This window comes from Urocampus carinirostris, chromosome 11 (assembly GCF_059441175.1).
Source record: "Urocampus carinirostris isolate Australia breed hairy pipefish chromosome 11, RoL_Ucar_1.0, whole genome shotgun sequence".
In the NCBI taxonomy this organism is placed as follows: Eukaryota; Metazoa; Chordata; class Actinopteri; order Syngnathiformes; family Syngnathidae; genus Urocampus; species Urocampus carinirostris.
The window spans coordinates 23758758-23772830 of NC_142359.1; the positions used below are offsets into that span (position 1 = coordinate 23758758).

Here is a 14073-nt window from a genome sequence, read left to right on the forward strand (position 1 = left end):
ATAAATTATTATTAATTAGTGTTATTATAGGTACATTTGTAAAAGAGCTAGTATATTATTTTGATGAAAGACTTTTCGTTTTTTCAAATTGTCTTTAAGTAGAATTAGTGTAATCATGAGATAATCTCTAACGCCTTTCATATGTCATCTGTGACAGTCGTGGTCTGGTGAAAAAGTGACATCACTCTCAGTGCCACGACAGGTGTTTGAATCCCATTGTATTAAGTGCTTTGAGATTATGGTCGAGGAATGTTTATGGAGTGATCAATCATTGCAGTAAAGCATATCTAAAAATACTGTACACATTTCCAATTGTATCCACCGTATTCTGCGGTATATAAGGTACACCAGGTTATTCATTGTTATTTCAAATTTTTGGCGTATTAAGGGTCTTTAGGTGTGCCATATAGTATGTAAAATACAATACATAAATAGTTCACATGTGTCAAACTCATGGCCCGCGGGCCAAATGTGGCATCATTTATGGTGGCCAGCATGACTTTGCTGAGAAGCAAAAGATTATAATGAACTAAATGACATCAAAAAATGACATGCAGTTTTAAATATGTCCAATTGATTTCACCAAAGTCAGGCGCCACTTGATATATTAGCTGACTACCATTAATCAACATGAGAACATTGAGGAAACAGATCCCAAGGTTATTTTTACTTAAAAGCAGAGTCATGGATGCTGTTTTTAGGCAATACAAAATCACAAAATAAAAAATAGCCCCTTGGTGTGTTTGTTGAAGTTTAAAGAAGGTTTTGCTTACTTTTATAATAGATATAAAATGTAAAAACAAAGTTCTCGTAGTCAGCTAAACATTTCCATCATGATATTGAAAATAAAAGCAGAAGTACTTTTAAATAATTAAATCAATCATTTAAATTAATGTTTCTACTCTATCTTTGCCACTTTGTAGTCTGCATAAGTTTCACCAAATTAAATAAACCGTAGTAGAAATTAATTCATTTGATGTTGTTTTTTCCCAAGAAGCCCTTTGAGACTTCTTTTGATTAAGGGCAACAAAAATAAACATGACTTGATTCGACAAATGCTGAGTTGATAAACACTACAAAAGATGTAGTGAAGTGTAGTGAAGGTAGAAAAAATATTGAGGGAAAATAACCCCTCAATAACTGTTTTAAACTAAAATCCAAACCCCTGAATAACACCTGTAGCCTTCCACATAAGGCACACTTTTTATGTGATGAATTTACTAGTCCGGCCCCCATGAGAATGTTTTTTTCTACCATGCAGCCCACTAGCTGAATGAGTTTGACACCCCAGTTGTAATTCATTCGGAATCATATTATTTTATTTGCAGGCCTACGTATATGAGGGAGAGCGGTCCGCTGATTCCGGGGACTGCCAGACCCAGCACGAACTTGAGCTGTGACACCAGGATGTGGATGGCAGCGGCAGTGGTGAAGCCCGACACCAACGTGTCTGACAGGTAAACAACCACAAAGCCCACCTGCAAGACGCCCATCGCCAGCTGCCCCAAAAGAAAAACAGGCGGTTCTTACGGATAAGAAAGAATAAGGCCTTCCAATTTACCATACACTTTTACCTGCATGATCCCTACAAGGAAGGTGACGGAGGAGGCCACCAGCACCCTCTGCTCGTCCTTGGAAAGACCTTCAAAGGCCGTGACGTTGGCGGACGGGTCTTGGTCCGGCACCAGCCTGGTGACCACCGAGCCCATCATCAGACACAGCACCGGGAAGGGACCTTGGCCAGGCGGGAGGGGGGTTGAAGGGGCTCAGAGCGCCGGACTCGCCTCCGATACGGAAAGGCCTTACCCACGGAGATGTGTCTGGAGGTTCCCAGGAAAAAGTAGACCACCACTGGGAAGAAGGCGGAGAAAAGGCCGTACCAGGGGGGGAGGGAAGCCAAGAGACAGTAGGCTAGCCCTAAAGATGAAGAGGGTATGTGAGGCCATTGGAGGACGCCCTAAAAAATGGAAAGCTAACCTTGCAGAACAGCTACCAGGCCAGTGCTGACTCCTGACACCACATCGCTAAGCAACCACTCTTTGACTCTGTAGATTTTCAACCAGCCGATGATCGGCAGCAGAGACAGCGCTGCCTTTTGGGCACGTCTGCCATCGCAGCTGCAATGACAAGAAAAAAAAAATATACACTACAGTTCAAAAGTTTGGGGTCACCTAGATAATTTTGTTTCATGAAAAAGTTCAATTTGTATGTATCAAATGAGTTGTCAAATGTCTGTGTTCACTTGCCCGGATTAATCTCCTCCTTTTGTTGGACAGTCTGAGATATAGATTTCACTTTGCCACGCTGAAGGCCAGTTTCGAGATGAATTGCCTTTTTACTGTAGATGTTGACACTCTTGTTTTTCGTGTACTGGTTAACCAAGCTGCTATTTGAGAACCGCTAAGTTGGCTATTTCTCAAACTCTAATGTACTCCCACTACATTTTCTACTCTGTTTAGGGCCTGTTTGTGTTTTCTGTGAAGGGGGTACTACACAAAATTTACAGTTTTTGGGCAATTTATTGCATGGAATAGTTTTCATTTCTTAGAACAAGAATACACTGTAGAAATACACATAAAAGTTTTCTTTTTGCGGCCATTCCAAAAGTTTGATCACACCCACAAAAATGATACTCCATATACTCGACTAACTCAAAGGAAGGCCAGTTTTATAGCTTATCTAACCAGCTAAACTGTTTTAAGCTGTGCAAACATCATCGCTAAAGTGTTTTAATCATCCATTGGCCTTCAAATGCAATTAGCAAACATAATGTACTATTAGAACACTGGACTCTAGGTTGTTGGAAATGGGTTGCTATACACATACAGTATGTAGATATTGAGTTGATAAACAGATATTTGCGGCTAAAATAGTCATTTACCATGTTAACAATGTATGGGGTGTATTTCTGAATAGTTCCATGTTATATTCATTGAATAAAACTGCGTGTTTCCTTCAGAAATGGGAAAATTTCCAAGCGACCCCGAACTTTTGAAAGGTAGTGTATTTATGAAGACAGTTTTGAATTATTGGGGACAAATTTGAACGTGTAAAAAATAAACCCAATTATCACAATTTTTCTTTTCCCTGTTCTGGTAGCAAATGAGTTGACCTTTTTTTTTTTAAAAAAAAAGATAGATATAATCTTAGTAAGATTAAGAAAAACAAGTTCAAAACTATATTTTGGGGATTTTGTATAACTAATTTCAAGTACTTCTAATCACTAAATCTGTCCTACAAAAACCTTTAGAAATATAGAATAAGTAAAAAAATAGTTAAACTGAGCAAAAGGATCTGATATCACAACTTTTAGGTATCCATTTTTTGTCATACATATATAATAAATGACATAAAATCTCTTCAAAAAGAGCAAAAATGGTCTGATATAACAGACGGCACATTTGTCGTGACAAAAAGTTACCTGACATAATGTTGCCTGCCCCATTTTTCCCAACTTGAAACACAATAAGACGACTAATTGCAAAAGAAAAAAAAAACATTGTTGCAAAGTATTAATGATTTATAATCAGAATACATAACAGAACAACACTTTAAATTTGAGTTTATAATAGATCTACTTATAACATTCATTGCATGTATACGACATCGCTGTTTTCCATCTGCCATCAGTATGTACCTGTATTTACTCATCTTCATTCGTGCAATGTTTGCGTTGCGTAGCCTGCTACAAGCCACGTGAACTCCTTTTTCCATCATGCTTTTAATGTACTATAAGTTTTGTAGCGTCATACATTTTGTTAGCTTCTTTTGAATCTACCTTCTGGGGCTGAGGTTTTGGCTCAATTCCTAACCACGTATCCGTTTTTCTTGTGTTCTCTGTGCGTCTACTTTGGAAAATGATATGCAACGCTCGGGGAAGTCCGGAAGCACGAAGTTATTCAATGCAGGCTTTTGATTGGATGCAGAGTATGCAAATTGCATATAACAGACAGCATATTCATTTCATATTTGCCTTGAAAGAAAGTCATAAAACTGGGCCTAACCTGCAGGTTGAAAACTCATTTTTTGGCATTCCCCAATCCCGACGTCCAACCGATCCAGGGAAGCATTCCCGCCAAAAAAAAGTAAAAAGCATCCTCACCTAAAGTACCGCTTGAGGCGGTCCCGGACGCTCTTATTTGGTCGCCAGATCTTGCGGTGGCTTGCGGCGAAGGTATCCTCCGAAAAGACCGGGCGGCCCACCGAGTACTGCATGGCGCTGCTAGCTTCCTGCCGTTGGCTTCTTGCCACTGGCATCTTGCAGCTAGCTTCTTGCTCCTAGCTTCCCAATGCACCCTTCTACCAAATTTAAGCACCAGATCACCTTTGAAGTGGAGGACAACAAAGGGCTCCACTTGTCAAATTTGGTTAGCACAGAGTGAGGCCAGTGAGCAAGGTATTGAAGGACGTCCCCGTTGTTGATTCCCAAAAAGCACCTTTTCAAGATCAAGATTAATATGTTCTCAATCACAAGTGTTATCAAATGATAAAAAAACTGAATAACAGAGTATGCCAATGAGAGATTATCACATCATAAATTAATCATCATGTAGATTAGGTTTATCACATTTGTAAGTATCGGAAGGCGTGGTGGCGGGGCTGTGAAATCAATCTTTATTAATATTTATTAATATTAAGTCAAATCAATTAATATTTATTTGTATAGCCCCTTTATTAATAAGCTAATTAATTGCAAAAATGTCATATTGTCACAGTCGGTTAGCGGAGAGCAAGGCCAGAGAGCAAGGTATTGAAGGACGTCGATCCTCAATAGCACGTTTCCAAATCATGACTGTTCTCAATAAAAAACGCTATCAAATAATAATAACATGAGAATAATAGAGGACGCAAATGAGATTATAACACCGTAAATTCCTCAAAATGTAGATTAGGTTTATCTCATTTGTAATTATGACCAGGAAATCATGTTGAATGCAGTTTTCCCTTAAATTATAAAATCCTCAAATTAGATTTTATCAATTACAAAAATGTCATAATGTCACATTTAGTTAGCGGAGAGCGAGGTCAGAGAGCAAGGAATTAATGGACCGCACAGTTTTTTGTTTACATTTTTCCAAATCGAGAATGATCTGTTCTCAGACCAAAAGTCAACACTTCCTATATTGCCTTGAAATACTATGTTTTTGGTTTTGGTCTGGGTTTTTGGGAGTAATTCTGTTCTGTATTGTAAGTTTGTTTGGTCTTGACTAGTTAGCAGGAAAGTAAGAAGATGTGAAAAAAACATCTTCAATGATTATTATTGTGTTTCTGTAGTGGAGTGGTTAGCACATTGGCCTAACACACGAAAGGTCCCTGGTTCGAGACCGTGTGGAAACATTTTTTGGTCTGAAGAGGGATGGGCTCCATCAGGCTTTACCCTAGTGGGATCCACACACACACGCTCACATTAAAGCAACATTTATTTCAACCTGTTAGCATAGCAACATACACAATTAGGAAGTACAACGGAAGCCGAAGGAGTAGGAAACATCGCAAGCGATTGCAGTCTGTCAAATGTTATCAACTGATATGCCGTTGGCATTCTGCTGCCAAATTTACTACGCGGGTGGTTGCGGGACTTAACCTCTCTGTTTAATACGTATGCGTATGTGAAAAAGCTTGTAAAGTATTTTGTTGAAAGACTTTCTGTTTTCTGTTTCTGTTTTTTGCAATCATATAGGTATAGAAGTGGAAAGACTGTTAGACCTATCAGAATGCACTATGCAAATCAGTGTTTCTGGCACCGTGAATAAAAATAATAATGATAATGAGATCATGTCTGAAGTCTTTTTGCATGTCTGTTACTGTAGTAGTGAAACATTGGTACCATCACTGGGTTAATATCCTGTTGCATACAATGAATTGTGATTTGGGTTAGTGATGAGAATTGATTAAACAATCATTGATCAATTATGGAAGTATACTGCAAAGTCTCGGTCAGTCACACCTATATATATACTGTATGCATCTACAATGTTGTCCAATATATTCCGCGTTAAATAAGGCGCACCAGGTTATAAGCCGCACTTTTTCAGTGTTGGATAAATTGATTTGGTAAATGAATTTCTCACGAGGTATAATAAAGCAAACTCTAAACCCCTGGATGAGCCGATTCAAGTAGGAGATGTCTTACCCGTTAGATAGCTAAAAAGTTCCCACGATGCCTCGGTCCTGCCGATGCTGCTTCAGGAGCTGGACAAGCGGAGCCATCAATAAATGCCGGCTACCTCCGACTCTAATTATTAACAGTATCGAGGACGGGATTTCGCTGCTGACTTATCCTTGACCATTGTTCTCACTGATAGCAAAGTTTCCAGCCCTGGAGGAGGGACAGGCCATTGTTAGGAGCTGGAAATCCAGGAACTTTTTGAGCGAGGAGGAGGAGTGTGGGGTGGAATGCTGCCAAAGATCAACAGAGGAACCACGTTTGACTATTTCTAGAGATTCACTAGACGGAAACGCTGCTGCAGGGAAGGAAGGTCGGCCTCCTTACGTTGATCACTCTCACTTAGCCAAAGATGGAATACTCCTTCCAAGAAAATGTTGTTTTAAACAGCAGTTGTCATGGTCTATCATTCTCAGACAAAAATACCCAAAACGCATCATTGAACTTTCATCGAAAAAGTTGTTTGAAATGAAAATGGATAACTTCCTTTTTAATCGAGGTTATTTAAAATTTGTTTTCTCATTTGGGGACTTTAACTGTGGACTAGGGTGGTCCTTAATGGGGGTGGAATTTTTTTTGGGGGAAATATTGGGCTCTGACCCCCCGCATATGTTCTTATATCGATAAAAACACACTGTGTGCAATTTTGAACAATTTGGATAATATTTAGAGGTAGCTCAACGACTTTGAAATCTCCCAAAATGGTAAAATTTTGGCAATTTTCGAGAAAAAACGGAAATCTTAACCCTATGTGTACGGCGTTTTAGAACATCCAATTTCAGTCCATTGCTTATAATTGTAACACAAGAAAAGTTACAAGTAACTTTGTACACTAGGTCTGATATAATGTGCGAAAAATCCTTATTTTTCATACCAAAATTTCAGAGGCCTTGAGCGACCTCTAAATATCCTTTGATTTTGATGAAACTTTGCCTAATTACGTTTTGTATATATTGGAACATATTCAAGGGGTCAGAGCATGAAATTTTAAAAGTCGAAAAATAAGGACCACCCTACTGTGGACTGAGGGTAGAGCCCAATGGGATTCCGTGACTTTTATTGTTGGCTACTCATATTTACCTATTTTTGAAACAAAAATATGATTGGTTCGAGGTGATGACAAGATTGGAAGAAAGGAAAAGCTAAACTATCGTCAAAAAAGGCTGCTTGAAATAAAAATGGATAGCTTCCTGTTCAGTTGAGGTTTTTCAAAATGTGTTTTTTTTTTCATTTTGGTTCTTTAACTGTGGACTGAGGGTAGATCCCTGTGGGACTCCGTGACTTGATTTTATTGTTGGATACTCGTTTTTTTTTTACTATTTTCGGAACAAAAATATGATTGGATCAAGGTGATGACATAATTGAAAAGGAAAAGCCAAACTATGGTCAAAAAAGGCTGCTTGAAATAAAAATGGATAGCTTCCTGTTTAATTTAGGTTATTGAAAATGTGTTTTGTTTTTTTATTCTGAGACTTTGACTCTGGACTGAGGGTAGAACCCTGTGGGACTCCGTGACTTTATTTTATTGTTGGCTACTTATTTTTTACCTATTTTTAAAACAAAAATATGATTGGATCAAGGTGATGACATAATTGGAAAAAAAGGAAAAGCCAAACTATTGTCAAAAATTGAAATAGAAATGTTCATTTGAGGTCATTATTTTATTTTCATTTTGTGACTTCAACTGTGGACTGAGGGTAGAGCTCTGAGGGACTCCGTGACTTTATTTTTTATAGAGTTGGCTACTCATTTTAGGAACAAAAATATGAAGGAATCGAGGTGATGACATAGTTGAAAAAAGCCAAACTAAGCCCAACCTCAAGGATGAAATTCAAAATGTTTATTTTGAATAAAATAAAATCAGATGACCATTGAGCAGGAATCACTTCCGATTGATTTGAATGAAAAGAAAAATGGTGCCTACGACCATATGAAGAAGTCCTTGTGAAATCAAAGAACACAAATGCATACAAGTCAACAGAAGATCCCCTTATTAATGATTACAATTGCCCTTATCAAGCGATAATAAACCTTACAAACATAACCCACCACCTATTTACTCACAGCAAGACGGACTATGTAGGATAATAAAAAAGATAGTTGGTGTAAAAAACATTTATTCTATATACCAGACAAACAAAACAAATAATTATCTCTGCATCTTTCTTAGCTCTTTTCAAATTTGCAGTAAATTTAGTGTTCCTTCTGGAAATATATTTCAAAGAAAAATCCCGTACAAAAATTGTTATGCAGCGTTCATAATTTAAAATAATTAATAAATACGGAAGAAACATATAAGTTGACAGGTGTGCAATGCATGACTCATTTCCATGTTATTTGAAATGGAGATTACTATCGGAGTGCATTTTAGTACTCACAATGGTAGCTGATACCAAGATTTTAGAGGCTGTTTATCAAGAGGAGGCGGAAAGGAAAGCAATGGAGAATCAGCATTAAATCATTTAAAGAAAAACAATGTTGCGACTTTTTTTTTTCAAATATCGTTTTTAGCAGAGAGACGGGGGTGCAATGTACTTATGAGTATCGGCTTTGGAGGAAATTCCTGAACATGGCGTTTAATCGAAAGTATCGAGCTGGTATGCGGCACTCCCTGTTCCATTTCAACACATAAAAGCCGAAAGCAAGTGGGAGGACGGTTTTTCTTTATTTATAAAACGGAAGCTTTTATTTTCAAATGTGATCTATTCCCAATTTTTATGATGTGATATGATGAAATGTGAGGGGAAAAAAAAGGCATGTCCGTCTGGAAAAGGTTGTCCTTCAATCGGAAGACAGGAGTGAGAAATTGATGACTTACAATGAATCAATGAGACCTTGTATGATGAAAAAAATAGAGATTTTCTCTCATCGTTTCTAATCAAAATTGAAAATTTTTGGTTTCAACGCGGAGGACAAAGAGAATATCACGTCATCAGAGCCAGAGAAAACATCAGAGCTAAGTAATGGTCACACAGACAAAAACATTTGTGGGCCAACAGCCTAGTTGCTTTTTACCTTGTAAAATACATTTTTCAAAATAAAATAAAATCAATTTACCATTATTACATTTACTGCTGTGCTCAAACAAGTTGCAATTGTTAGAGAAATAAGCTATCTTTTAAGTTGAAGGGGGCTTTCTACACATTGTAGTGGAAATCCAACTGTTGAAATCATGATACGGAAAGATTAGTGGTGTCCAAACTATGGCCTTGGGACCATATGCAGCAGGCCGCATGACGTCATCAAAATATTTGCTCCTGATAAATATTTTTGTACTTTGTACAGTGATCCTTTTATGATGTTTCTGTTTTCAACACCTGTTCTGTCGTTCACCAACACAGGGGGCTATTCTGTTCCCTTTTACTTTGCCCATCGTTGGAAGAACACCAAGGGTGTTAAAACAATTTACTGTGTGGTAATACTAAAATTGTTGTGGGTTAAAATATTACTAGCAAGTCATTGCAATGCAACTATCACCCTCCTGTCATCGTCATAGGAAATAATCGGAGTCATAAAACGTTCCCAGGACTTCCTGTCACGAGGGGGACCGGACCAGAACGGAGGCAGGAGGCAGAAAGGGAGAACTCAATTGCGTTGACGATCAAAACTTTTATCTAGTAAAATAAAAGTCGTCCAAAACTCAGGGACAAGACAGAACAAACAGGCTTTAACTAAAAACGTGCAAACACAGGTTTCTTCCGACTCAAACAAAACAGGACGGAGCAAAACAGAACGGGAGATGCAGACAGAAAATGCAAGCAGAAAATGCAATGAGCCAGCACCCGCAAAACCCACAACCCACCCTTAAGTAGCACACACGCAATTAGCTGATCTGCTTCAGCTGGTGCCCAGGGCGACCCTGCTGGCCATGACACTTCCATTACAATTCCGAACTGCTAGCTTATGTGCTTTTGATTTGAGTTGATGTGACTTTTGCAAATTCAGTATTGGTCCGCACGGCTTCATCAATAAAATGTTATTTCTTGGAGCTCAACTTAAGATGTGATGGACTGTTTAGAGGGCCGATTGCATACCATACCCAGTAAGTTTTTTTTCGTACAAAGCACAGTTTGTATGCATTTCATGACTTGTGAAAATCAATAAACAGTAAAGCAAACAGATTTGCTACAGTGGCCTCCATTCTGTATCATATTTTTTGTTTGATGCTACTGTTAACATGCGTGTGCCGCTAGGGTATATTATCTTTTATTCCGATAACCTTTGACGGAGCAAAACAATAGTAAAACATAGTTCTAAACTGTTTTTGGATACAATTATGAAGTCGTGATGTCTGACAGTGGGTTAAGAATCTGTAAGTTCTCCAGTATCAGTACTGTTAAACGTCCCTGCCCTTCAATGCTGAGGTCCAGCTCTACTCTGCAGCAGGATGACGCTTTACATTGAAAAACAACAGTGACCAAACGATGAAGGTGGTGTATCTGAGTCAGATCGGGAGGATCCTCCTGCTATCGTTAACCATGGAAACCAGTACTCTGTGTTTCATACGGGGAGGGAACCACTATCCCAAAAAGGATGAGCGTCGCCAGGCTGTACTTGCCCAAGACACACCACGGGAAGAGGTGGTCCTACAACCCAAGTGGTAAACCGTGAAACCTTGAAGTCAAATAGAAGAGGTAAAACATTACAAAGAGAGGGAGAAAAATGTCAGGACAATACAAGGGAATCATACAAGTTTCGAAATAAGGTGTGGAAAATTCGTAATTTGTTGCTTGCAAAAAAGACTGAATCTGGTTTCTATGATATAAAGAGGAATTTAGCAACACAGATAGTGGGAGGGTGTTCTTACTTGTGAGAGAATTCAACACAGAGTACAGAAAGATTATGGCGGAATATACATTTGTTGCGTATTTGCAAGGAAAGAGGAAGTACACTGGCAAATACTGTGAAAATATACGCTAGTTTCAGTAATGGAAGCAATAGTAGCATATAACAAAGAGCACAGAAGTAGTTAAAGAAACACTTGCTCACATAAGTTATAAAGTATGTACCATGTACTTTGTGTGTATAGTAAAATATGCGGTGCCAAGAATAAGTATTTTTGAATATTTATCACTCACAAGGTTTCGGATCATCGAACCGATTTGGTTATCACAGAGACATCACGAGGAAATACAAGATGCAGTTTTGAAACGTTGATCCATTTATTAAGGCACAAACAATGATTGGCCTATCTAGCTCTATGTGAAAAAGTAATTGTTTATCAACAGACAAATAGAGAAGTCAAGTCACATTTATTTGTAAAATGTCTCAAAAGACTGCAGAGGTTACAATTACACCATCCCTTGATCTTAAACCAACATGCGGGCAAAGAAAAACTCAAAACCTCAGCACGAGGAAAATAGGAAACCTTGAAAGGGTAATACTCTTTCCAGGATGACCAGGGTGCATAGATTTAGCATTGGGTACACAAAACATAGTGAACATCATTTCAAGACAAAAATAGGTAATATGTTGAAATTTGCCCAGACTATGCATGACAGCAAACATGCCTCAAGCCTGTAAAATAGTCCAAAAAGTCCTTGAACAGTGGCAAACCTTCCCAGGAGTGGTCAACCAACTAAGATTTCTCCAAGAGTGCAATGACGACTCATTCAGGAGGTTTCAAAAGAACCTCGAAGAACATCCAAGGAACTGCAAGCTCTCCTGGCATCAGTTAAGGTCAGTGTTTATAACTACTAAAGAAAGACACTGGTCAAGAATACCATCGAAGGGATGGTTCCCAGACAAAAGGCACAGCTGTCACAAAAGAACACAAAGAGTCGTCTCACGTTTGCCAAAAAGCATCTTGTTTATCCTCACGACATTTGGAGAAATATTCTGTGGAGTGAAAAAAAACAACGTTTTGGAAGGTGTGCAGGCTGTTACATCTGGCGTAAAAAGGGCACAGCATTTGATAAAAAGAACATGATGCCAACATTAAAGCATGGTGGTGGCTGTGTGATGGTACGGGGCTGCTTTGCTGCCACAGGACCAGGACAACTTGCTGTGGTCGACGGAATAAGTACCGTATTTTCAGCACTATAAGGCGCACCTAAAAGCCTTTATTTTTTTCAAAAGCTGACCATGCGCCTTATAATACAGTGCGCCTTATTTATGGATCAATATTAAGTCGCAAAGTCTTGCAACTAATGCAGCAGCCGCCGACTAGATTTTCCCCCGAACGCCAAGTAGTCCGCGGTGTATGCTGGGATTTATTTACCGGCGTTTCATTGGCTAACCAATGTGTCAATCATCATTTGAATCGATCACTATTGGCTAAAGTTATTCGGAGGTAAAGGGGGCGGATCCTTTTGATCATTTACAGGCTGGCATAGGCTAAAGCGGCAAAACAAAGCCTGCAATTGGCCGAAAAAGATGAATGTGAATAGCACGTTGGGTTGACGGCATAGAAAAAACAGTATTTTACTATTCTGTACTGTATTTGTAAATATTTTACTCTCCTGGATTTACTACACTCACGGATATAAGAGGACCATGGTTGCACATTATTATTGAACACAACGACTTCGGTGAGCTACTCCAGCTATATATTTTCCCTGTATCTTGTTTCAGACTGAACTCGATGTTTCTGTGATAAGCGGTGCAGATAATGGATGGGATGGAGTGTCTATTTTTAAATTAAACTCAATTCCAAGTGTTTATTGTCATATGCACAGTAAAGTTGCGAGCGAAAAAGAAAATAGAAACTAAGGAATGGTTGGCATTTCTTGAATCCCAAGACTTTAACCTTCCGAATGGAACGATGCATTTGAGTGACATCGTACGGAGACCGCATCCGCACGTGTTCTCGACACGTATTTGCGTCTTTGCAAGCTTTCGGAATGTTAAGGGGATAATAAGTTGGACTGAACTATCTGACTGTTTTGTCGACGTTCCCATTGTAGCGCCTTATAATCCGGTGCGTCTTATGTATGTCAAATATAGGACCAAAAACTATTTTTTCGGGGTGTGCCCTATAACCCGGTGCGTCTTATAGAGCGGAAAATACGGTAATAGTGTTCTTTATTAAAAGATGCTGAAGGAGAAAGCCGGGCATCAGTTTGTGCCCTAAAATTCAAGCGCTCTTGGATCACTCAGGAGAACAACAATCCAAAACACACCACTAGGTCCACCTCTAACTGGCTCAAAAAACAAAATGACAATTCTTGAGTAGCCAAGCCAAAGTGCGGATTTAAATCCAATTGAAATGCTGTGGTGTGACCTTCAACCGGCAGATACCAAAGTCAAAGTCAACTTTATCGTCAATTCTTTAGCAAAAACTGAGAATTGAAATTGCCTTTCTCTCGGTGTCTAGAATATGAATAAAAAAACACAAAAACACTGTGCAAGGACACTTTACACTAAGACACATATAGACAGTGCACACATATCCCTCCAATATGGCAGATTTTATACAACTTTGCAAAGAAGAGAGGGCCAAAATTCTCCAGACCATTGCAATAGACTCATTACCAATAATCGTGAACGTTGTGAGAGAATCGTGATTCCTGTTAACGCTGCTAAAGGTGGCCCAACTCGCTGTTAGGGTTAGGATGAAAATTCTTTCTCACATAAGGCAGGATAGGTTTTAATTTTTAGTGCCTTCCTAAAAAAAATCATAATTTCAAAACTGCATTTTGTATTTCCTTGGGTGCTCTACTGTCATGAACCGGAACAGGATCAGGACCTTTTATTTTATGGGAAAAGGGGAGTCATGCACGTTAGGCAGCAGTCTGGCGTGGAATAATAGGAAGCCAAAGGCCGACGAGATCGATACCAATTGCCCGAGCAGATATCGGACGGATGGGGTTGATATCAGACAGGATGGGACAGACAGGATTGATATCAAAACAGGATATCGGAATTAAACGGGACGAACTAGACGGGAGCAGAAACTGGAGAGAATA

At 38.9% G+C, this 14073-nt stretch overlaps 1 protein-coding gene across 4 annotated transcripts in view; it reads right to left on the minus strand.

The window, feature by feature from the left end:
- LOC148356843 (chloride anion exchanger-like) overlaps positions 1-14073 on the minus strand; it is a 31449-nt gene that overhangs the window by 16647 nt on the left and 729 nt on the right. For 2 of the 4 annotated variants that reach the window (XM_088347039.1, XM_088347042.1), the window contains exons 2-7: positions 6134-6399; positions 4103-4324; positions 1978-2117; positions 1807-1917; positions 1575-1735; positions 1335-1499 (exon numbers count right to left, since the gene is read on the minus strand). In XM_088347039.1, the coding sequence (XP_088203165.1) occupies positions 1335-1499; positions 1575-1735; positions 1807-1917; positions 1978-2117; positions 4103-4257 (732 nt within the window). In that variant the 5' untranslated portion in view covers positions 4258-4324; positions 6134-6399. The remainder of the gene's footprint in view (positions 1-1334; positions 1500-1574; positions 1736-1806; positions 1918-1977; positions 2118-4102; positions 4325-6133; positions 6400-14073) is intronic. The other 2 variants (XM_088347040.1, XM_088347041.1) reach the window with 2 other exon arrangements.